Source organism: Lemur catta, chromosome 1, assembly GCF_020740605.2.
Source record: "Lemur catta isolate mLemCat1 chromosome 1, mLemCat1.pri, whole genome shotgun sequence".
Classification (NCBI taxonomy): domain Eukaryota; kingdom Metazoa; phylum Chordata; class Mammalia; order Primates; family Lemuridae; genus Lemur; species Lemur catta.
Genome location: NC_059128.1, coordinates 34,883,340 through 34,910,708, shown reverse-complemented (window position 1 = coordinate 34,910,708; position 27,369 = coordinate 34,883,340). Strand labels below are relative to the sequence as shown.

The window sequence follows — 27,369 nt, the reverse complement described above, 5'->3', positions numbered from 1 at the left end:
AGGAATTTCCTGGGTGTAGGAAGTGAGAGGTTTGTTTTATTTTTTTTTAATTTTCTTGTGTTTATTGGAAGGAGGACTTTGGGTCCTTCTTTGATCCAAAAATGAAATAGCTGTAAAAAAAAATTAAAGGCAGTTCCCTGAACAGACAAGGAAGAAATTAGAGATGTCAGATAATTGGAGAGGGAGGTATTCACTTTACAGATTTGTGTAAGGCAAAGTGGAAAACCAAGAATTATAAGTTGCTCTATAAAACATGTGAGAGAGGAGAGAAATTTAAGTAGAGGATAGCATAAAACACAGGGAAAATTTTTGTCTATACCAAAGAAGTTTCCTTCTAATTTTTAAATTGGTAAAAAAATCAAAAGAGAAATCAAGAATAAAATCTAGCAGAAGAAATGGCAGCACTCAGGATAAGGAATACAGAAAATTACTGTGAGAGGTAATGAGAGTGTTTTAGGGAAATGGAGTAATTAGTTGTTTTCAGGAACTAAATTTTCTAAATTAGATGTGATGACTAGTACTAATTGATGATTAATGGTTGAGTGCTTTGCACCTTCTAAGCACTCAATAAATATGACTGATTGGTATGTCACTTATGAAATACAGAGTAACTGTTATGAAGCAATTATACAAGCAGTAAGTGGGAAAGCTACCTGCATCTAAAGAGCCTCCTGAAACAGAAAACAAATAAATAATAATAATAACCCATACCTTCTCTGTGTCAATGCCTTTTGACATGGACCACGTGGAGACAATGTAATCCATGACTCGTTCACTAAGGCCTTTGGGGACCTGATAGAGTTTCAGAAAGTCTCGTACGTTATTCAGCATCTCATGGTAGCGGTTGGTGTTCGCATACATTTGCTGGAAAATTGTGGTAACATTTCCAAAAATAGTTGCATAAAGAAGAGCTGAAAGAGAAGAAATTATGAAATGAAACAAATATCCCAAGTAAAAAAGAATAATATGAATATTGGCTAGATCCATGAATAATTTGACAGGATGTCTTCATATACTTCTAGGGGATAGCACGTGTTAAACCCTGAGGAGAGTGCCTGGCACCTGGTTTTCACTCAGGAAATGTTACCTTCAGTCTGATAAACATTATTTCCCCATGCTGGTCAACATGACAAAACATGAGAAATGGTTAAAATATTTCATAAAGAATCGGATGACCCAAAGTTATAATTTTGCCTAAGAAATTCTAGCCTTATGATTAAAGTTATCCTCCAACCTAGTCCTCCTGAATGAAGCCTAACCTATTTAAAGTTTAGGGGGATTGATGATCTAGTTTCAAAATGTATGCTCCTTCTCATTGCTTACTCATTCCAGCTTTTGGAATACTTCCCTGGTTATAAATATTTTTGACAGAACATCAGAAATATAGGGAATGGAGACAAATTAAAATGCTTCATGTTTAGAAGTTTCTGGAGACAAACAGGGTTAGAATTAACAGCTAAAATAAAACTGGCAGTGCCTGGAAATTCCAGTTGTTAAACTCATGTCAGTATTCCAGTGATTATAAGTTTTCTGATCCCATTATTTTAATTAAGTGTAAAGTCAACTCACTGATCATTGTTCATCTACAAGGAACTATAAATGGGATAGGGGCTTTTAATGCCCCTGATCTGCCCCTACGTCAACCCGTAATGCACCTACTAATACCTGACCTGATCTTGCAAAACCTTTTAAAAGTAGTTGAGTTCAACCCAAACTGAACACAGGTCTTCCAATCTCCAATATTACACCACCCTCAAACCATCCCACTCTTCTGGTTTCACTCCCTTGTTAACAGGAAGTTCTTTTGAAAAGGGGACAGTACTTTATTCACCTTAGTATTCAGTAAACACAATGTTTAATAACCACAGGTATTCCATAAACGTTTCACAAAGAAGTGGAATACCAGGCAATGATCATTTCCATCCTACATCCTCCAAGCATTTGAAAAATGACTCTTCTAAACAAAGTATGGATTGTTTGATTTTGCAGTTTCATCAACCAAATCCCATTTGATGGAAGTTGTATAAAATCAAGCTAGTGAAGCAACTTAAGATCTTTAATATACTGTTTTTAGAAAATCATTTGTTTCTTCAGGAACAGATTATCTCCTCTGAGTATAACAAATTATAATTTTGCAACAGAAAGCTATTATTTTATAAGCATTTAGTCAGTTTTTCCGTTGTTATTTAGGGAGTTTGATGCCAATGCAGGACAATTTTTAAGATAGACGGTATTTGTTAAAACTGAGTAGGAAGAATATGGTGTTGACATTTCTCAGCTGAGTTTTTAAATCTTTGAATATTCATATTTAAAAACAAAAACAAAAATAAAACTAATCACAGACTTAACATCTCTATTCCACTATTGTTGCTATTAAGAAAGACAAACATAGAAATAATGTGAACAAATTAACGATAGAAGAATCATCTAACAAATATGGAATTTTACATTTTCAGAAAAGAGAAATAGGGGAATTTATATTTTTAAAATAATGAGCATTTTAGGCGTTAATGAAATAATGCTGCAATCATGCTTTTTAGTAGAGCCCAGAAATTGTAAATGATCAATAAATATCATAGAACTACCTATTATTTTGACATGTTTAACTTGTTTGGCTCCCTAAGATGTTTGCAATATGCTACATTTGCCAAATGTCTTATTATTGCCTTTTAGTTTAACAAATTACTACATACTTCATCTTTTGGGGGATATTAAATATGCACACAAAATGTATTCTGCTCATATAAAAAGTTCAAGCCAAAATATGAAGAAAACTGCCAATGCATTAAAAGTTTGCAGCATTAATAAATGAAGAAAAATCAACATCCCATTAAATTTGGCATATTACAAACATAGCCACTTCTGCCTCCCATTTTCATGTGCATGTAGTGTCCCTACATTGGGTAAGACTAAAGAAAATAATTTAAAGTAAGAGAGTCAATTATATTTATACATATTTTTGTCTTGTCATTTTTAATTTTGAAATAATTTTAGACTCAAAAGAAGTTTCAAAAATAGTGCAGAAAGCTCCCGTGGATCCACATGTGGCTTCTGTCAATGCTGACATCTTACACAATTATAGTAATATATTAAAACCAAGAAATTGACAATGGCACAATACAATCAACCACACTAAAGACCTTATTTCACCAGTTTTTTTACATGCACTCATTTAGTGTATAATTTTATAAAATTTATCACATGTATAATGTATAGATTCATGTAATATATGTATATTTTTAAAAGAGAAACCACAACTTCCTTTAAAATATTCTCAACACAAGAAAGAAATACATTTCAAAAGAGATAGTGAGGACAAGTATAGTACTGCACAGCAAGGAACAACAGTATTGCCCACCACAGTCTGTGTTCCCAAGAAAAATGGGCACATCTTTAATGAGAGAGGCCTTGGAGCATGACACAAAATAATGAAGGAAATTGATCTGTACAAACTACCTCTACGCTGCTAACTCCCAAAATAATACCTACCGCCTTCATTACAGACACCTATGTGTTCTTGGATGTCCACAGTCATTCAAATCTAACATATCCAAAAAATAACTCAATTTACAGCATGCTTTCTCCAACAGCCAAATGCACTTTTCATCTTAGTAAATGGCAAAGCCATAGCTAGTTTCCCAGACCAAAAACCTGAAAGTCATTCTTCAATCCACTCTTTGATGTATCTCCTACATCTGTTGGCTCTACCTTCAAAATACAGCAATTCGCTCACTGCTCACTACCTCTACTAGCATCCTTGCAGAGTCTTTAAGAGTGGTGCTTTCCCACTTACTGCCTGTGTATCTTCCAACCAGTCACCAACCTCTGTTGGCCTCTATATCCACACTTGTAACTTTAAAATTACACTAGAATCTTCACAGAGGTGTTGTGTTAAATGAGATATTTATATAAAACAGTATTAAAAAGAGTCCATATACACATGCATATAAATACGATTTTGGCCCTCTTCTATTCAAAACCTTTTCCATCCCCCTTAGACTTAAATTCAAACCTAGTCGTGGTCAAAGGCCACATATAACCATGGCACTGCCTCTTTCGCTGATCATAACTCCTACCAGTCTTTCTTCCCTTCTTCTGCTCCAGTACACCAGCCTTCTTGTTGCTACTCAAACATCTTAAACAAGTTTATTCTTCAGGGTCCTCTACTAGCTGTCCCTTCTGCCTAGAGCACTGTTGCTCTTCTCCGAGATTTCACCTGGTCTGTTTTCTCTGCTCAAAACCCCACTCACCACGGAGGCCTCCTCTCACCCGGCTGTCTAAACATCCCCTTCCTCCAATATCACTCTCCACCCCTTTACTATGCCTTGTGATCCTTTATTTTATTTACCATTATTTTAACTTATATTACATATTTATTTATTTGTTTTTATCCATCTTCCCTACTAGGAATGTGAATTCCCTGATGGCAGGTGTGGGCTTCATCCTTTTTGCTCACTGCTGTATTTCCCCAACATAGACCAGTTTCTGGGACATAGTAGTTGGTCAAATATTTTTTCCAGTAAAATCACACACCAAAAACTAAGAAATAACTTTTCAGAAACATTCTTTTTTTATGTCAAAATCTCACTACTGGTGATTAAAAAAAAAAAACCACATAGAAGGAATACACATTATTAAAGCAGGTAGAAGAATAAAATATTTAGAAGCCAAGGTAATATATATCCTAACCATATTAAGATAATAAATAAACTGGGAAGACCAATTGTCATCCATCAAATATGAATGCCCATGGGCTGGCCAGTTTTGTATAAACCCATTAAATTATTTTACCTTTCAAATAGAGATGCCTTATAATCAACCTACACACTTCACTAGCAATAACTAGGCTGACTGGTGACAATTTCATAGGCCTCTTGTGAAATTTTATATGCTCTCCTGAAGACTTTTAGACTGAAGATAACTGCTAATTTTGCAAGCTTATCATATTTAAAGTCTTAGTAAGTTTGGCATGTACATTAGTACATGTCTTATCTTAAAAGACATATATTTTTCTTATTCACCACAAAGGGATAATTATAACAGATTAAAGATGACTGTGAATTCTCTGAGACCCCTTCCATTGGCAAGCAATGTCTATATTCCTTTCCCTTGAATCTAGGCTTACTCACTGACTGACCAGTAGAATATGGTAGCCATGGTCATGTGTCAATACATAGGCCCAGGCCTTAAGAAACTAGAAACTTGCAATTCCTCACTAGTGGAATACCTGCTCTTGGAATCCAGTTTCCATGCTGTGAGGAAGGCCAAGCATTTTTCTAGAGAGGCCCACATGGAGAGGAATAAAGGCCCGTGGCCAGAGGACTCAGCTGAACTCCCAGCTAAGCACTGGCTTTTGCTGAGCAATTTGAAATACTGATATGAGTATACATTTCTGGTTAACCCTGAAGACTACATTCAACTATCACCTTCATTTCTATTTATATTCATAATATTTAATAATGATATTTAAGATATAAAGAAAATGTTCCATCAATCTGATTATATGTGCAGCACATACCTTGACAACATCAGCTTACCAGCCACGTGGCTGAGCCAACTAAACAGCAGATTTTCCAGGACCACTGAAGCCATCCCAGCTGATACCACATGAACCAGAAATAAGTTATGCCATCCTAGCCCTGTGTAAACTGTGGATTCACAAATAAAATAAATGCTGATTCTTTTTTAAGTCAGTAAGTTTAATTAGTTAAGCCATTATAATAATCTAAACCCTAATAAAACAGAGTGGTTCTCAATTGGGTAGGGGAATCTGAGAAGAAGGGTAATAAGCCCCTTATGACACACATCACAGCCCAAGAGCATATTCTGGAAAACACTTTTTAAAGATTTGATATGGTTTGACATTTTAAAGTTGAAAATGCCCTAATCATCAGGGAAATGCAAATCAAAACCACAATGAGATACCACTTAACTCCGGTGAAAATGGCCTTTATCAAAAAATCCCAAAACAACACATGTTGGCGTGGATGCAGAGAGACAGGAACACTCATACACTGCTGGTGGGACTGCAAACTAGTGTAACCCCTGTGGAAAGCATTATGGAGATACCTTAAACAGATTCAAGTAAACCTACCATTCGATCCAGCAATCCCATTATTGGGCATATACCCAGAAGAACAAAAGTCATTCTATAACAAAGACACCTGTACCCAAATGTTTAAAGCAGCACAATTCACAATCGCAAAGATGTGGAAACAACCCAAGTGTCCATCAATCCACGAATGGATTAGTAAACTGTGGTATATGTATACCATGGAGTATTACTCAGCTATAAGAAACAACGATGATACGACATCTCTTTGGTTCTCCTGGAGAGAGCTGGAACCCATTATACTAAGTGAAGTATCCAAAGAATGGAAAAACAAGCATCACATGTACTAACCAGAAAACTGGTTTCCCTGATCATCACCTAAATGTACATCGGGGAAGGATACCAATTGGATATCAGACTGGGATGGGGGGTGGGGGGAGGGCATGGGTGTATGCCTACATGACGAGTGCGTTGCACACCCTCTGGGGAATGGTCATGCTTGAAGGTGCAGACCCGGGGAGGTGGGGGGGGGGAGGGGATGGAGATATGACTACATGGTGTATGCCAGGCGCACTGTCTCGAGAGTGGACGCGCTTGGGGCTCTGACTCAGGGGGATGGGCGGGACATGGACAATGTATGTAACCTGAGGTTTTGTACCCCCATGAAGAGCTGAAATTAAAAATAAATAAATAATAAAGTTGAAAATGCCTATTATTTTTATAATATAAACATGAATGTTTAATGTTTTCAAAAAGTAACATAGGTTAAAAGATGGAACGATGCTGTTATAACTAACTGCAGTATCACTATTTATTCAAGCATTGTAGAATTTAGTAGATATTTATTGAAGACCCATTATATGCCAGCCATTATACTGGCCACTAGGAACACATTGATACAAACAGACATATCCCCACCCTCAGTCAGTATTCACTACTTTCTATAGAAAAGTATTAGTTCTTAATTCTCTCAAATTATATTCTTTGAAAAAAGGCTAATCTTTTCCTTTTCATAGTTTACAAAAATCCACAAATAAACTTACACCCACTCTAAGCACATAAACCAAGTACGGTTTATTTCTCGGGGTTAAACAATTCGTAGAGGCAAACAAAAATCTATGTTCAGCCAATTAATTATAACTCATCCTTCACTTTTATGAGTAGCTCATGATAACAGATAAAATAGCTATATTTGGGTCTCTGAAGAAATTCTGTACTCCAGTCAATTTATTTTGTTTACTCATTAGATCAAGCTGCATCCATCCATCTCCTAATTAACAACCTTTCCATCTTAGATATTTTGTGTCTGTTCATAATGACACCCAACATTTACTTTTCCTAATTATCTTCCTTTTACTAATCTTGGCAAGTGACCATTGGCCTTAGACCGAGCAGTTTAAAATACTGATAGAGGAATAAATTTCTGGTAAAACTTAGTGGCCCAACCATCATTTTCCTTTCCCTTTATATGCACTGAAGTCCATCGTTAATAATGATATGTAAGGTACGGAAGGCACATGTTCCCTCCATCTGTGCTTATCTGTGTGGTACACAGCTTGCTAAAACATTTGAAATGGCTCTGGTTGGCCTTAGAACAAAGTGCAGAAGGTGATCTTCAGAAACCTCCAGTTTCAAACTTACTCTCCTTTCAGCTCTCATAATTGCTCCCAGCTTCCTGGATGCTCTTTTGAAATAGCCCATATATATATTATAGGAACCCTCTAGGCATCCACTTTGGAGTCAAGCATTTTCTACTTCCCAGTCTTCACTTAACCTATGCCTCATCCCATCTAGTATCTGAACTATGCCAATTATTGTATTAGAAACTAATCTCATTAATTGCTGTATGTTGTTTTAAATACTGAAAATGATTTAATATATCTTCTCTCTCAAGGATGTTGGACTTTTGAGAGGGAAATTACAGGTAATACAATAAGTTGGCTGAATCACTATCTGAATTAACTGCCAGCTAATGATATAAATTAAGACACAGAAGGTATCATTTTTAGAACTTATCAAATTTTAGCATAATGTTGGACAGATTTTACCTAGCTTAGAGTTGATCCTACAATTACCATAACAACTGACTTTGCCAAAATAGTTTCAATAATTACATGGCAATGACTATTGATATTATTCCCTATATACCCTAATAGGTCACTTAATTTTCGGAAGTTAATCATGAGCCCACATTAAATCAATTACTAATGTAACAGCGAAGATGAAAGAAAGGGAGGGAGGAGGATGAATGGAAAGATGTGGGAAGATAGTTTCAGAGAAACTCTAAGAAATTAAAAATGAATATGAAGAATCAAGTTATCAAGATAGTCTGATCTCTATTTTATCCTTTTATGATAGTTATTCTCTTTTATGCTATAAATTCATTTTCTTTATTCTCTCTAATTCAGCACAATTCATTTAGACTTCTAATAAAAATAGTACACTCATCTTGCTTATATACCTATAAAAATTTTTATAACTTTGGTAAAAATCTAGCTGGCCAATATGGAACAATGCCTCTGAAATAAGAACAACAATAATAGATGCTCAATGAATACTGACCTCATCATTTCAGACTCATTTATTACAACAGGTCAAACAATATTTCCCAAATGTATCAACTGTCAGAAAACCAGAGACAATCAGAGATTAAAATTGTATGTTACCTTTAGAAGGCCCCAGTTCCCTCTAAGTGCCCATCTCTTCCCTACCTCTTGTATGCCCACCACCCTAAGCCCCCTTCCCACACGGCCCCATTGCTTACAACATCACACCTTTCTAGTTGTGCAGGTGCCCAGCTAGTAATGAAGAAGGCTAGCTTAGTCATCAAAAGCAGTCTGGAGGGAGCTGCTGTAGGCACTGAATCACAACCTTAAGCAAGGACATTGCTATCTATGCCAACCTTGGGACACTAGATACTCTTCTCCACGTTCTTGGGAATTTTAAACCCAGCTTGGAAAGGAACAAAGGGAGGAGAAAAGCGAGGGAGTTTTTAAGAGGCGTGAAGCCGGAAACTGTTGATGGTGTCCAGTTACTCGGAGATGGCCGAAAGAAAAAAAAAACACAAATACATTTTTGACATTATTTTTCAAAATTCTTCATTACAAAGAAAGACTAAAACTTCAGCTGAACAGGAGTGACTAAAGGAAAATAAGATCAGTTTATATCAAGTGATGTAAAACTGGGCAAGATTCAGCATAGACACACAACTGTATGATCTCAAGGAACAGAACACTAACTTGGAAAAGATAGCATGATTGACATTTTTTTGTAACTGAGGAGACTTTGCTTTTATGGTCTATCTCTAAAAATTGCTTTTTATAGAGTCAAGGAACAACTGAAAGTATAACATATTTCACAAGTTATGTAGCTCATGACATCTGCTTTTGGCACTTCTATTTTGTTTCTAATATTTTTTTCCTCTGTTAAGTTAGGAGAAGACGTATTCCCTCCTGTATCATCTCCATTCATACACACACACACACACACACACACACACACACACACACAACATAGTTATGATCTTATCTGATGATTGATGATAATGGCATGAGTTTGTACCTTTCAGGATATATGTAAATTCTTACCTTATATCTTTTCATTAACAAATTAAAACATAAAATAAGGCAACTGCAATGGTGAAAGTTCAGACATTGTTTTGACACAGAGATTTTCCTAAGTCTTTCAAATTATAAAATACAAAGATTACTTCCTTTATCTAGTTATAAGTTTAGCTTTATCAGCTACAGAAGAAAATAAAAAAGGAATGAAAAAAATACAGTGAGTCTAGAATGGTTTCACTATAGTGAAAAAACAGAATTTCTTTTGTTTATGGCTGTTCCCTATATATTTTGTACTAGATATACATTTGAATGACCCAGGAATATTTTCTTTTCAGTACTGATACCTGCAAGCCATTTCTCTAATCTTTAACAGCAGAATATTAAAGAAACTATAAATACAGAATATAATTCAATCGCATACTTTTTCTATTTATCAAGTTAGTGTTACCATTACGCTTACTTCAAAATGGAAGTATTAATATAATTCTGGAAATAATATTGAAAGACCTTCATGCCAAAACACAAGTACTATTGATGCAAGAGCCAAAGACTGAAGGTGGTCCTGCCAACAACCTAAATAACCTGTTGAGGGTCCTGAGAGATGTCCCTGAGGAAACGTGACATTGTAAGAAGCTAAGAGCTTCTTACAATTTCTGAGAAATAGTGTCATAATATATCTTCTTGATGACCCTCAAAACAATCCATTTTTGCTTCCAAATATTTGCTCATGCAGTTCCCTTATGATGGATTTCAAAAGATGACCCTAAGTTTTTCTGATCTTGGTAGGCACATTCCTTTGCAGTAAGACTTTACTGCTTCTCCTACCAAAAGATAGAATCTATTTGCTTGAATCTGGTCTAACTTTGTGAATTCCTTTGGTCAACAGGATGTGGCAGAGTTGATATTAAGCAACTTCCAGAGTTAGACCTTAAGAGGATTTGCAGGTTTTGCCTTTACTTTCCTGAGATGCTGCCTGGAAATAACCAACCCTTGAAGAAGCCTGATTTGTTCTGAGGAACAGACAGCAAGAGAGCAAGAATAGAGATGTGTTTATTATAATGGTCCCAGCCGAACTTAGCTCCCAAGTAACGTATCAGCTCAAGGTAGCCGCCTGAGGGAACCCAAGCAAGGTGAGCAGAAGAACCAGTTGCTCAGTCAACCCACAGGTTCGTGAGGATAATGAATCATTGTGGGTTTAGGTTACCATGGTTTGGAGTCATTTCTTACACAGCAATAGATAGCTGTTTTTCTCTCCCCCATGAAAGCCCTCCCTTTTGTTCCATCCTTCCTAAATCTCAGCTACTCTTCAGGACCTATTATTTTATTCATAAAATCTCTTCTGATTATCTCAGGTCAAAGAATTTCTCCTTATATCCTAGAGAACCCAGCAATGCATCACTCCTTAAAATAGCAATTGTATGCCTTGCTGTGTATTTTTAATGTGTATTAACATATATTGCTATAATATAATGAAGTTCTTGAAAGCAAGTACCTTTTAAACTTCTTTACATCTCTCTATTGATAGCATAGTTCTAAACACAAAGCTTCTGAGCACAAAAAACAGAAGTTGAATTAAACTTAAAATATTCTTTTTGTATAGCAAAGTAAATAACCAGTGCACAAGAACCATGCCAGTTCAAATATGACGGAGAATACTATTAAAGTATTCTGGCTTGACAGTCTGAAAAGATGGAAGGCAAAAAAAAAAAAAAAAAAAAACCTAAAATGGATAAAAATCACAAATGCCATGGCTAAGGTGAAAATTATCTGTTACTCTATTCTAAGAATTAGAACCCTGGGACATACACGTAGCCAATGGGCAAAATTTCCTAAAATACTAATTTCCATCATTTGATTTTCTTCCTTAAAAAAAGATTAGTGTATTTTATAGCCTGGAAAGTAAAGACACTCTGAGAGAACCTATAGGATCTGTATATACAATAGGAAAAAGTTTCTATCGGCCAGATTCAGTACTTTGTATTTTTTCTAAAAAGTAATTTATCACTTCCCTACATAGACTCTGAACTCCTGGAAGAAAGAAACTACATCCCTAACTTCTTTTCCAACCAAGTGTGAGTTTTACCCAGTGAACAAATAAATAAAGTTAAGTGAGCCCAGCTATAAATAAAGGGATGTAAGACTTTTTCTAATCATGTGAGTATAACAGAGCATCAACACAACTGCCTCTCTCCAGCTGTCTGCTATGGTGCATGAATTATCTTACTACCTATTAAAATTTCACGTACAGCATAGCAAACAATTCATCAAAGGAAAGCCAATATAATCTTGACTAATTTATTCTATAAGCTCTTTAAGGCAGGGCCAGTATCATCTATTTCCCTCATAATTCCTAAAAATAACTGGTGTTCTTAAACAAAGTGGTTATAAACAAAAGTTGTCAACTAATATGAAAAAAATGCATTGGGGAAATTATAAAACTAGTTTATGTGAGCATAAAAGATACTAAATTGTATGTATTTTGCCAAAAGTTTTAAGAATGGTACTTTATGCATTTTATAAATATAATTAGGCCTTTTATGCATCAGCCAATAGGCAGGGTATTCATCAAACACTGAGCATACATTGAGTGCTTGCCACGTGTAAATGCAATGCTAGGCACTATGGAAGATACATAGATGAACGATTTTATATACATATTTTTAACTAATACTTGAAGCAATTTGGTTGTAAAATTCTATGATTATGAATTTTCCCATACTGCAAAGCCTGATACTTAAAAGCCTGATCATTAAATAAAAATACATTTGGCAAAATGCTCTGAAAGGGTGAATGAGGTCAAAACTAAATGAGCTGACCTTACTTTCCTACTGAAACTGTTCTACATTAAAATATTGGTTAAGTCCCATCATTGCTAACTTGATGTTGCCCTTGACAGCCTTCATGACTCGTTTCCTTCAAAATATTGCCATCTCCTTTACTTCTAGGACACACTGCTCCTCTACTGACTCTCATCTCCTCCCTTACCTAAGGTGCTTTCACAATTATTCATTCAAACTGACACCTTTCTGAGCATAAAAGAAGGCACTCAATAGTTATGCCAGGACAACAGGAGTAAGGAGGGCTGTCCTGGCTAAACCACGGATACCACGGGTCACTCCACCCTTGTTCCAATTCCTCTTTCTATTGCTCTCTCTCCCATTACAAGAGACAAAGTCTAGGGGCTTCTGCTCATCACTTGCATCAGAACACAGCCTCTGAGGAAGTCTGTCCATTCACAGGATTTCAACTAACATCTGACTCACATGGCTTCCCAGTTTTCATGCACTACCATCTCATGTCACAAGTGCCTACACAATCATTTTACCTGGATGAACGTGTCTCTCAAACTGCCTGATGGGGTGCCCTAAAAGGAATTTCCTCTCAGCCTAGAATATCACTCTCCCCCAAACTGTTTTTTACATTCATCTGAATGAGCATAAAATATAATAACAGGGCTCTAGGATCTGAAACCACTCTGTTCTTTTTTTGCTAAGACTATATACAGCCTAATTAAGCTCACTCTGAAGGTTTAGAATGGACAGAGAATTTTGAAAAACATATGAGTGAGATGAGAAAAGTATGTCCAGAGAAGGCAAGATGAGTTGGTCAAGGTGTAAGGAATTGGATTTGATGGAGCAGTACAAAATTTGAAAACTGTAGTTTACTGGAATGCTGTAATTCTCTGTGATGATAACGAATATTTCTCAAAAAAATAGTTTCTGGATCAAATAAAAAGTTTCATTAATGCTGTATATTAATTCTCCCTCTTGGAGAGTCCCAATTCACATTAGCATATCACAATGCATATTAGCATATCAAAAGCTCAGAGAAGCCTTGCAGTAAAGACACCATTTTTTCATATTTGTTTGTTCTTGGAACCCCTTTTGTTCATTGAAAACCCAGGAACATTTTGCAGATCTCCATGGAAAACCATTTTACAATCACTGCAGTAGGCGGGATGGAGCAGGTGCAGGCTTTGGGGCACATGAGAGACTTCTGCCACAATCCCAAGAATCTAATGCAGGCTGGCAACTGAGGAGCCCATTTTAGCAAATCTAAGAACAGGTGGTTGCTACATCATCCAATGTCATAGCCTGATGTAGAGAAGGAACTAGCCATGAAAGGCCATGACTACCTATAGGAAAAGCAAGAGTAGAAGTGCTAGGTGGTAAGGCCCAACTCGAATTTGACTAAAAAATAATCTAGGCAGTGACAGAGAGCAAGGTGAAGGACAGTCTATGTGAGTCAGCAGGGCTTGCTGCTTTCTCTGCAGAGCTTGTTGGGGTGAGACACAGACTCTCTGTACTCCCCACCACCGTGCTTTGTGGGTCTTAAAGTAACATTCTCTGAGTCTTAAGCCAGTGTTTAATGGATAAGGGGTGAAATGCTATTTGAACAAAAAGTTTCCTCTTACAGTTTTAGACAAGTTGGATTACAGCGGGAAAGAGACTAAAGATAGGCAAACAAACCACCAGATTGGCCACCATCTCTATGAAGAGAGAAATGTGGAGGATCTGGAATAGAGCAGGTGCTAGCAGATAAAGAGAGAAATAAACTAAAAGGCATGAGGAAGAATCAGAAGTCCAGATGGCTGAATGTAAGTCAGAGTCCTCAACACAGTTATACTCTTGCAGACCTGGAGGGCCTGGGAACCATGGTATCCTGGTACTCCGCATGTTCATTCTGTACTATCTTCCTTTATGTTGACCTGTACCTTTCCAATTCTTTTTTTGAAATCTCTTCAGTTGTGTACTTTTAACTCCTCTACATACAGTACAAACAAACATACAGTACATACAAACTTTTTGTGAACAAGAAAACATGTATTCCATGAATTGTGTATTTCCTAGGACAACCTTGTACATTGCATGGAATAATAAGTAATGTAAACTATTGTTAAGCAAGCAGTCTAAGTTATTTTATAAATGATAGGATATTTCATTGACTTATTTTAAAGATAATATTCCATCCTGTGTTTAAATAAGATCAGATCTTTTAAAGACTAATCACTAAGAGACTATCATGTACATGACAATCACATCATCATCAAATTAGAGGAACAAATCTATGAATGACATATGAAAACAGGAAAAAATTCATCATCTAGGCACTTTAAAGGCAGAGTATATTGCTCCACTTATACTTCCTAGGAACTACGGTTTGGAGAAACTTTGAGTATTCTAGCTACAGAAATTTTCCACCTTCAATCTATTCATTATAAGCTGGTCAAAAAGCAAAGCTTAGTTAATTGCTTATGATGAATGGAGCCAATACAAACATGTTAAGTCAACAGAAATGGCATTTGTTTAATAGATTTCAAAGGTTGTAAGTCCTGATTTGATAAATCTGCCCCTACCTTTCTGATTTTCAAGACTGTACCCCATGAAACACTGCATGATATATTACTGAATTTCTTCTCTTACTGTCTACCACATTACCAGGTTTTATTCTCTTCTAATAACACTTGGTACCAAATATTCACCTTTTCAATATATCATTACTGTCAAGGTTTGACATGTATGGAATAAAGCCATATCAAGTTCATTCTACTGGGCACATCGCTGTGGCAGAAATGTCAACTATAATAAGCATCTGATGAAAAAGATCTTCAGGGTTCCTGTCAGGTAGTACATAACCTGACAGTAGGTTAAAACTGAACATTTACATGAAAAGGTTGGGTGACTGAGGCTGACAGCTGTCATTAACATGGTGATGAAGAATTGTGCCACCTGAGGTTCCCAGCTTTCAGTCTGCAGGTGCTTTCACATTGCCATTTAACATTCTAAGAAACATGGCATCGGGCATTCCTTCCCATTGACAGGTGAGAAATCTGTACTGCCACTGCCCTGGGTCAGGCACTCATCACCTCTCAGCTGAATTATTGCAACAGCCTCCTAATTGATATCCTTGCCAGTGATCATGTCCCAACTGTAAGAACTGAGTAATACTTGGCTTTTCTAGGGGAACAAAAAGACCTGAAAACTTAAAAGTGGCTTAAGAGTAACCAGTTGTTACGTATAGTTCACATCAGCAGAGTGGATGTGGATCACACCGCCCTCCGGAGCCGTGATGCTCCAAATGGGATCCAGCTTGCTTCCACCTGCCACTGTCGTCTCCACATGAGCTCCCACGGTCATCACCAAAGAGGAGAAGACTAGAGGGTCATGCTGGCCACTTCCTCCCACCTCTCACTGGCAAGGACTGGCCACATGGCCCCAACCCAGCACCATGTGAGGCTGGAAAGGGGAGAGGAGCACACAGATACTTGATAAGTGAAAACAGCTTCTACCACACCCGCCTTCAGTGCAGCCAGGCGGATTGGCCAAAATGCAAATCTGCTCATGCCCCTCCCCTGCTTAATCCCCTGCATGACACCCTTAGACACACAGGCCTAATCTCCACCTTCATCTTCTGATACTGTACACCCCAAAATTCAAACTCCACAAACCCTGAACTGCTGGCTTCTTGTACATTATGCCATTTTTTTAACATTTGCTAATATTTTCCTGAAAAAAAACAATTAAGACCACTTTCTACTATATTCACAGCTACCCTCCTGCCCAAGCCATGTTTTCCCTGTACTACTGCAGTAGACTCCTAACTGGTTATTTCCATCTTTGCCTCCAGCAGTATATTCTCATCACAGCAGCCAGTACATTACTTTAAAATAAAATCAGATCATGTCACTGAGCTGCTGAAAAGTTTCCAGGGGTTCCTATCACTAGCAGAATCAAACCAAAGCCTGCACAATCCAGCCCCTGTCTTCATCTCTAAATTCATCTCCTAGCCCTCTGTTCTACCTTCCTATGCACTGACTTCATGGATGCCTGTGCCCACTTAGCACCCATCTGCCACAGGAGCTACTGGATACTCTGCTCCCAAAACCTAGAGCATGCTTACTTGGGTCCCTCCCTAACTTCACTCAGGTCTCTCAAATGTAACCCTTTAAAGCAGGATCCTTTATGCCATACTTTTAACTTGCTTTACTAATATTTTTCTTCACAACCCTTTCTTCTACCTGACACTGTACTGTGATTCTGCTTGCTACCCATATCACCTGTCACCTTCTCCAGAATGTAAGCTCCCTGAGATCAAGCTGTTACCTGTCCAATTCAGGATAATATCCCCAGAACTTAGCACAATCAATGTTGAGTGAATGGATCAATAATTGAGTGAGGGAGTGGATCCTGACCCTCTGTGCATACAACACACTTTCTCCAATGCCATGTAGTTGCTGCTCTACCTTTCACCTTCCCAGAGGATGTACTCAGCTTTCCACACTCTTTTCAAGACCTCTACCAGGCCCGGTGGGATTCCTCCCCTCCGCCCTCAGCCTCTAGCACAGCGTCTGACCCACTGCAGATATTCAACAATTTCACTCAATGAACAGGTGCTCAAAGGCAATAAGGCCAAATGGCAAGTAGGTAACAAGGCAGAGATGCAAACCCAACGTGTTTGTAGTTTCATGGCTACTTCTACCTAATGCCACAGTTGCTACAAAATAGACCTTTTGTTGCTGAAATTCAGAATTCAGAGTATATTTCTTTTTTTTACAATACTCTCAACAACCTTAGTATTTTGGTCAGATGAAGCAAATACTGAGTGACACATTTGCTTAGAGCAAGTTAGCTAAAAATTAGCCTTTGATTTCTTTGGCACACCTTCATAGAAACACTTCAGTAAATATTCTCATGTGTTTCACAAAGTGAGGGTGATTTTTTCTTTTTATGTGACGCCTTAGAACAAGTACATGTAAATAATTTCTTTAAAAAACACATTTTAACTGCAATTTAAGTGTATGTGACTTCTTCATCTGAAGGGCAAATCCTTTCAGATTTTAGAGTGTACAGTAATGAATCAGCTGATTGGAAGCTTATGTGTCCAAAGTAGCCATGTTCTAATGGCATGGCACAGGGGCAAAGTCCTCTGACTAGTGGCAGGTCCCACATATAAAAATAAGTATTATTTTTTTTAATTAAAAAAAAATTAAATTCTACTCATTCATAAATTTAGGGTTTTTTCTAGCCCTCAGATGTAAAACAAAAGCAGGGAGGTGAGGATATTTTGCAAGATAATGCATGGAGACATTTAATTTAAGCACTTGGAAAATATAAAGCATGGTTTTAACACAAAGTATTGTGGAAAAATGTTCCTATTATGCCCACAATTAAATAATAATAATACACGTATAGTGATTATTATATATCATACACCTTTATAAACTCATTTAATCTTAAAACAACTCTCTGAGATAGATCTATTATCATTTCTCTTTTAGATATGATGAAATTTAGGCTGCTTGTCCAAGGTCAAACAGCTCGTAAGTGGTGCAGTCAAGATTCAGACCCAGGTATTCTGACTCCAGAGCCTGTGTTCTCAAACACTGTCTAAAACTGCCTCTCAATTATCACAATTTTTTCCATTAGCCATAAGATCTTAATATAGGCTCTCTGTGTTTATATAACACATCACTGCAATTAAACATCCATTTGTGAAGAAAACAAAAAGCCCAACATGTCAAGCTCTTCAGACTTTTTTATTGGCTTATTGGACATTATTCAGTACTGATCATCTTCTATGTACCAGACTCTGTGAGATGATGAGATAAAATGATGCACAGATCACGTCTCTCCCCAGGGAAACTATAGTCGATTGCAGCCATGAAAATCATTTCTGTTCAGTGTCACAAATGCTACGTAGGGTGCTATAAGAACTCACTGGAGGGGCACCCAACCATCCTTGGAGGCTTGAGGAAAGCTTCCCAGAGGGGAAATTTCTACATATTTTCTAAAGTTGTTTGGTGTGGTTCTAATATAACGATAGATAAAATTTGTATCAAGCTCTGTCAATTGAGTGGCATGGCTCAACTCCTTCTCCATTAATAAGAGATAAATCTCTCCCTGTAGAAAACAAGTTCTCCTTACAACCCCATTCATAAACAATAGAGTTGGATTGGAAATTTAAGTTTTAGTTCTGACTCCATCACAAATTAGCTGTGCTAAGGATTCTGGGGAATGAGGAACTGAAATGAATAGAAAGTCCCAGTTGTTAGGCAAGAAAATTTTGCATTATGAATTGCTATGTGAAAAAAGGGGGACAAGGACATAAACAAAGGATGAGGAAGGATCTATATGCTTCCACTTGCATCTGTGCTGAGGAGATGAGCTATGTAAGCAGTGTGGTAGGAAAGCACTGGCTTAGGGTGGTTCTGCCAGTATATGCCAGAAGGAGACTAATCAGAATCAGGAAGAACAGGTAACTTGCACGAAAACTCTCAAATCTGAAACTTAGTCATTGTTTGTGTTCAGTGGCATCCCTAAGGCCAGTGGCTCCAGTGCTTTGATCCCATTAAATTCCTTTTCCAAGAAATCATATTCTATCATCTATCTCTTCCTTCTCTCTCATATAGTAAATTTCCTCCCTTTAATGAGAATTTTCCCATCAGCATGTAAGCATATTCAATTCTCTGCCAGCTTATTGAAAAGAAAAAAAAAACTTCTTTCTTTTTCAATTTCATCTCCTATTCATTCATTTATTCAGCAAATATTCATTGGGTTTCTACTATGTGCCAGATGCCGTACTTACCACAGACAACACAGAGATGAGATGAACAAAATATTCTCAGTTTGGACCCAATACTGTTGATTTTAATTACTTGATTGTGTTACCAAAAAATTAATAATTCTGTTATACCTAATTCAACTTTTTACATAAAAATGGCTCTGGCAAATGTAAGGAACAAGAATGAAGGCATAATTTGAAATTTCTGTGCCAAATAATAAAAGAAACAAAGGAAAATACAATTTTCTTTAAATTCCAACTCTTAGTACACACAGCGTACAGGACATTGAACAAATAGGAATGTACGATGTTGATGTCCATTATAGAAAAGCTCCAAGAACTTGCATTTTACTCACTGACAGAAGTAGTGACAAATAGATGAGGTCATCAGAGTATGGTGAAGTGGCTACAGAAATGACAGAAAAAAGGAGGAAAGAGGAAGGAAATGACATAATATAAATTCCTAATTTGGTACATTACACTCCCACAAGTGTAAAGAATTATTTGTTTTAAGATATTAAGGGAAAAGGACTGACTGGTTCAAAATAATGATAATTTAAAGATGTGGAGGGTACATACGGGACAGTTCTTTATATTGTTACCAATTTATAGGCCTATAATGTGGCTCTTGATGAGTGAAATGCCTTTTGTAATTGTTTCAGTTATTAGGCAGACAAACTCATATGATTTATCTGAAAATGAGAACAACACACAAATCAAATTCAAGCATATATCACTATGTCATATATCCCGGGGCACTCAATAAAAATGAGTTGTCCAATTGGCTAAGTCACAGACATTACATTTGGGAAGTATGATTGTTTAATGATCCAGTGCTTTTAATTCTATTATCTAGTGTTTGGAGGCACAAATAAAAAGCAAACACTTATTTTTACTTTTCTGAAAACATTTGGAGACAAAAATAAAATTCTTTATCTATTTGTCATAAATGCTCAAAAATTCCCTTCAATATTTTCCCCCAAAGGAAAGGATCAGGTGGCAGGTGTAGACATAGATGGAAATGATAGCAGGCCTTAGAATCTGCAAGCCTTGTGCGGAGGCTGTCACCAGTCTGCTGCGGACAAACACAAAGTGACGTCTGTGAGTGCATAGCTCAACTGACCGCCCACATTCCGAGAGCCAATCTGGGTCTAGCTTTTCCATTTTGAATTATGAACCTAGACTTCTAACATGACAGGGTATTTGGAGGAGCTCAATACCCTCCAACTCTTACACATGCAGAAGACCTGAAACTCCTGAGGCTAATAATAAGGATAATTTTTATTTAAACCAACAAACAAATCCTCCCATAGAAGAAAGAACAGAACATAGACTTAAATTTTGCCTCCTGGATTTTCATTCCTGGAGAAGTGAGTTTTAAAAAAAAGTTTCACATAAAGCAAAAACTGAAAGAATTGAAAGTGGAAATAAACAATTCCAGAAATAGAGTTGGAAACATTCACTCTCCCAGAAAATCGATAGTTATACATTAAACATGAGCACCACTATCAACCAACTTGACCTAATTGACTACAGAACATTAATCCTAGCAACAGCAGAATACACATTCTTGTCGGGTATATGTGAAACAGTCACCAAGACAGACCATATGCCAGGAAATGAAATGAGTCTCCGTGAATTAAAGAAAGGATTGAAATTATGCAGAGTATATTCTCTGACCAGAATTTTTTTTAATTAAACTAGGATTCAATAACAAATTAATATCTGGAAAATTCTTCGAATATTTGAAAATTAAATAACACTGTTAAGCAGTCTATGGATTAAAAAAAAATCACAAAGAAGACTAAAAAAAAACTTAACAGAATGAGAGTAAAAAATATCAAAAATTTTTAAATGAAAGAAGTGCTTAATTAAGAATCTGTAACATTAAATATCTCTCTTTAAAAAGGGCAAGACTAATAATTACTAAATTCACCTTAAGAATCTAAAAAAAAAGAAGTCTAAATTATATCTCAAGTAAGTACAAGGAAGGAAATAATGAGATAAAAGCAAAGGTCAATGAAATTTAAAAAAAAAAAAAAGAAAAAGAATCAATGAAACCCAAAGATAGTTATTTCAGTAAAAACAATAAAATTGACAAACCTCTAGTTAGGTTGATCAAAAATAAAAAAATAAAAAACAAAATTTATCAATATCAGGAATGAATTGGAAACTTTCACTAATAATAAAGAAATATATAAACATCTCTATGTCAATAAATTCAGTAACTTAGGTGAGGTGGACAAATTCCTGAATGACAATTTACCAAATTGCCAAAAATAAACAGAAAAGTTGAGTATCCCTATATCTATTAAAGAGATTAAATTTGAAATTAAAAACCTTCCCACAAATAAAACTCTATAGTTAGATGGCTTTACTGGAGAATCTCTCAAATGTTTAAGGACAAAAGGATAGCAATTTTAAGCAAGGTTTTCAGAAAATAAATCAGAAGGAAATAATTCTCATTTAATGCTATGAAAACTAGTCAAACATATTACAAAATTGCTATAAACCAATAACTCTCATAAATGTTAATGCAAAAATACTAAAAAAAAAAAATTAGCAAATCAAGTCCAGCCATATTTAAGATTTTTAGATCAACGCAACAAAACAGAGTCCAGAAATAGAACCACACATGTTTGGTCCATTAACTTTTGTTGAGATAATTAAATAGAGAAAAATACAGTAGTCCATAACAAATGTAGGTAGGAAAAAAGGATCTCTACATGAAACAAAATCAATCTTGATTCTTACCTCACATTATGTATAAAAAATTCAAACTGGATCATGGACATAAAGGTAAAACTAAAACTAGGATTTTTCTAAAAGAAAAAATCTTCTTGGCCTTAGGGTAAACAAATATTATCTCTACAGATCATCTAAAGTACTAAATATTTTTAAAAATTGATAAATTCGACTTCTTGCCAATTTAAACTTTCTGTACTTCAAAATATTATCACTAGAAAAAGAATTTACATTACAGACTGGGAGAAGATATTCACAATACATATATATGAAAAATATATATACAAAATGTATAAAGAATACTTATAATTCAATAAACCGGTAACCTAATTTAAAATGGGCAACATGTTTGAGGATCCTTTGTATTACTTTTCTGGAGCCACTATAACAGAGTATCACAGACTGGGTGACTTCAACAACAATTTATTTTCTCCCAGTTCTGGAAGTTAGAAGCTGGAGATCAAGGTGTTGGCTTCTTCCAAGGCCCCTTGCCTTGGCTGTAGATGGCTGTCTTCTCCCTATGTCTTCACATGGTCTTCCCTCTGTATGTGTCTGTGTCCAAATTTCCTCCTCTTAAAGGATACCAGTCATATTGGATTAGGGCCCACACTAAAACCTCATTTTAACTTAATTACCTCTTTAAAGACCTTATCTCCAAATACAGTCACATTCTGAGGTACTAGGGACATTAACATATTAATTGGAGGGGAATACAATTCACCCCATGATACCCTTTATTAAAAAGGCATAAGTGACTAATAAGAACAAAAACAATTCTCAAAATCATTAGTAATCAGCATAATAGAAATTGAAATCACATTTTGATACTACTACATACTCACCAAAAAGGTTAAAATCATAAAGATCAATAAGAGGATATGTTGAAGCAGATATAGAGCAACTGGAACTCTTCATACATGTCTGATGGCAATGCAAATGAGTACAATCACTTTGGAAAATAGCTTGGCAGTCTCATATAAAGTTAAACCATATTACCAACAATCCCATGTAATCTCCATGATTATATTCTAATTATGTCATCGTGCACCTATCATTTGTTCCCAGCTATATCCCCAGAGATAGGACGTCTGATATATGATGAGTACAGACAAAATATTTATGGAATGAAGGAAGAATGAATTTCTTTAACCAGTATATTATTATTGAACATTTAGGTTATTTCCAGTGTAAAGGTAAATCTTCAACCACATTTCTGGTAATTCAGGTACACTTCAAGCCTCCTGAAAAACATTCCCAAATACTCTCCAGAAAACTTATACCAATTTATATTCTTATCTGTAGTGTGATACACGGTTATCTCACTCTGCCCTCTACCTAATATCAGGCATTAAAATTACTGCACCATTGCCAATTTGATTTGCAATTTACTTTTTTAGCTTGGATTTCCTTAATTATAAGAGGCATTGATTTTTTCCCATAGAATTGATGCATTTTTTTTGCAAAATTTGAAGAGTCCATTTTTACAGTTGTGCATTTAGTGCTACATACACAAAAACAAATGCCATCCATGTTTTCTACTCATAATACAGTTCATGTAATTTTTAAATTTACAACACTAAGGCAGGACTTCGTGTATACTTTCTGCAACATAAGAATATTTTTATTAAAGAATATTTCATTAAGAATTCTAAGCAACTGTGTTTATTACACAGCTGCTTCACAACAATGTATTTTTAATTTTTTGTATTATAAATATATTGATCTAGATTTGTATTCAGTAAAGTGTTTGGTGGTGATTATATATGAGAGACACTAAACTAAATATTTAATCTCAATTTCGACTCATGCTGTCATAGTCAAGGGCATTGCAACAGTTTATTAGGAGATCATTCTACAGGTAATTATATTTTCTATGGAACAGAATTTGGCACTTGAAAAGTAGTTCATTAGTGGTGCAATTATATATCAGAGCTATAAATCTCATCCTCTTTAAAACACACACAGATGTACACTCATGTGCTCTAATTTCCATATACCACTCTAAATTTCCAAAATTAAAGAAAGAGCTCTCAAAAGTATGAAACAATTTTTCAAAGAAGAAAATCCAACACTGAGTTTTAAAAATCCTTTCACACTGGGAAAGAGTGAAAAACAGGACTTGATTTTCAAATGCTGGTGGAATGAGAAAGATTTGATCTCATTGCGCTCACTGGTTGGGACGTTTGTGACACTCAGCAGCTAGAAGGAGAGAGACCCTCTCTCAAAAACATTTACTGAGCATCAACTGTGTTCCAGAAACTACATATAATCATACATTTTTAGAATGATATTAAAATCAAGATGTGTAGATGTTCTTGGGGACAAGAGAAAGGGATAAGAAAAAGTTGAGTATAGCTGAGAAGAAGAGAGAGGACTATGAAGAACTGTATCACGTTTACTGGCAACTGTATTACCAGGCTCAATTTTTACTTTTTTTTCTCTTTTTGAATAATGAATAATCACTGTAAATTTAGAATAGTAATTATTCATTCAAAAATATCTCAGAAACACACTTATTTTTAGAAGAAGGGGAAAAATAAATAAGTCCTGGATGTGTTTGTTGCCAAGCTGAACTTGGAACAAACAAAAGTTCCACATACAGTGCTAGCCAGACACTGATATATGGCTCAGCCCTTTCTTTCACTGACACGGAGGGAGGAAAATGCTGCAAAACTGCAGCCATTTTGTAAAAGCTGAATTTACCTAAATTTGTCATTTTCAATCAGTTGTATTGACACTGTACAGAAATACCTTTAAGCCTTCAATAAAATGCTTATGCATTAGGGATCATGTAGATCACATAACAGATCACATTTTTCTACTCATAGTGGGCATGGTAGGTAGTTAATAGTACCCTGACATGGTAGTTAGCCTCCAAGAGCTTAGATTCTAACATAAGCAATACCAAAATACATAAGAACAAAAAGGAACTAAATGTATATCACTTGTTCAAAATTTTTCATGGAAAATTCCATTCATAAACTCTTATAAGAATGTCTCACTTCTAACTGAACGCCCTTATGCTATAAAGAAATGGAAAACAGTTCATTATCACTATGCCCATTATTAGTAATTGGTAGCATTTAATGAACACTTTCTATCACAGCAATTCTCTATGAGGTTGATATAAGTATCCATATTTTACAGACCCAGATGAAGAAGAAGAATATTCAGTAGATTAAATAATTTCCCAAAGTCACACTGCTAATGGGTGATAAAGCCTAGGTTCAATTTTCAGACTATTACTTTGAGCTCCTGATCACATGTATATATTGTCTCCTGGAATAAATCTGATGATCCACCATATGTCCATCACCCATAGAAAATTTATCTTAAACATTTAATGATCTTTTGGGGGCCTTCTCTAAAAAACTAAAAACTGAAAGCTCTTCAGCATCATACTTCTCCTAGTCATCTGAGGAAGACCACAGATCTCTTTCAAGAAAATAATAATTCCAAGGAAAGAATCAGTATTGAGCTGCATACTATAATTTCTATATTCCAAGACACACACAACCAAGGGATGTTAGCCAACTTTCGCAAACAATGTACTACATACTCAGTAAGCAGACTCATGCTTACTACGTGACACTTAGAACTGGACAGTGTTCACAATGCTATTAACACAACAGACTGTGGAGTTGGGACACACGCCCTCATGGTTCAAATCTACAGCATAACATGTACCCTGGACAATCAGGGCCACCATTCTGATTCACACAATAATCACTTCACAACAGAGTATGGAATATTCATTTTCTTGTCTTTTCTTTTTTAAATGTAGTTTACTAAATTGGTTTTACCATTAGAATACATACTGAATGTGCTTTCTGGGTAGATTTAATAGAGCAACATAACTCTTCAGGATTGGACACAGATACAAATGCACAAACAATCAAGGCTGTTATTAATAAAACATGCAATTTTAACTCATATTGGTCATCTGAATTAGCATTCAGGAAACTAAGCTAAAAAAAAAATTTTTAAGTACTTCTGTTCAGTAAGAGCCTTTAGCTTTATTGCTTCCTTTCTACTTTATAACCTAAGAAATTTTTCTAATATCTCTGAAAGTTTTATCAAGAGCTTACAATGAGAATCTTCTACAGTTAGATTTTCAGTCTCTAAACATCAGTCTAGCCCAAAATCACATTGAGGAATCACAGTGGGAACTGTTTAATGAGTTAATTAGTACTCACTCTTCCAATAGAGCTGCACTCATCAATCTAGGAGAGAAACAGCAGATGCTTGCTTTCTGATTTCTGAGCTATGGCTCTTTTCCCACATTCTTATTGTCCATTTAACTCTTTGATCCAATGAGGATAATTTTTTGAGTAAAAAATTGATACATTTCCAAGTTCAGGAGAATTCAGTTACCTAGGACGTATCTAAGAAAATTCAGCTGCCTTGTTTGGAAAGCTAGTAAATGAATTAGTCCCTTACACCAGGAAATGTGATGATTTCACCTGCAAAAAAGAAAAAGTCTTTTCTCTATGGGGAGTGATTATGATTAATTAGGGACTACTTTCTAGGTTCAGGACAGTGCTACCTCTGCTGCTCCTGCTCATGAAATGTAAATTAAGAATATGAAAATTCCACGATACTTTAAAACCAGGACACTGACAATCCAGTGTTCATTAATACTGGACTTATAAATGGCATACACAGAAAGAAAAACTGAAATTGAGATAGCCTAAAGGAAATATACACTTGTAGATACATAAAATTTCTGTTAGAATATACAAGAATCTGTTAATAACACTTATTACCTCTGTGGAGTAGAATGAGAGGGTAGAGGGAGACTTTAACTTTTCAATTTATACTCTAATCTTTTTTCCACCATGGGTATGTATTACAACAATAATAATAACAAAACAACAACAACAATAATAATAATAAATGGCTCATAAAAGATGCAAAGAGGAAAGATGGAGGAGTGTGGGTTAAGAATCCTTAAGCCATGGAGGCAAATGTCCTTTGCTCCCAATTTATATATTTGGTCCCAATTTGTTCAAATCTACATCCCAATATCTGGATATGGAATCATAGCCAGTTGCTTTCTCTTATTCAGACACACGGATATAACAAGTTTCTAGTCCCAGAAATATCTAATCTGATAGCCAAAGCCCTTTTTGCCACTTAGAGAACTGCCAGTACTGCAGAGAGGAGGTGTTTTCTTCAAGTTCTATGTTAGAATTAAAAATGCTGTTCTTATTGAAATTATAATACTTGAAAATAACTCACCAAATCCTATTTAACACACTTAGTGTATATATAGCCCACACTTAAAATCTGATTTCTCTCAGTTTGTGATCTGCATTCCAAACAATTGACTTACAAATGAAAATTACTAAAAACAAACATAAAAAAAGAAATTAAAATTACTACTGGGCTTGCCCTTTACACAGCTTTGAGGTATGCGTATGGGGGATATTTCTAAATATGCAAGCT

At 35.8% G+C, this 27,369-nt stretch overlaps 1 protein-coding gene across 2 annotated transcripts in view; it reads right to left on the bottom strand.

Annotated features, from left to right (window-relative positions):
- The window catches only part of KCNH5 (potassium voltage-gated channel subfamily H member 5), a 264,043-nt gene that overhangs the window by 95,648 nt on the left and 141,026 nt on the right, over positions 1-27,369 (bottom strand). For both annotated transcript variants that reach the window (XM_045554834.1, XM_045554843.1), the window contains exon 8: positions 712-911. In XM_045554834.1, the coding sequence (XP_045410790.1) occupies positions 712-911 (200 nt within the window). The remainder of the gene's footprint in view (positions 1-711; positions 912-27,369) is intronic.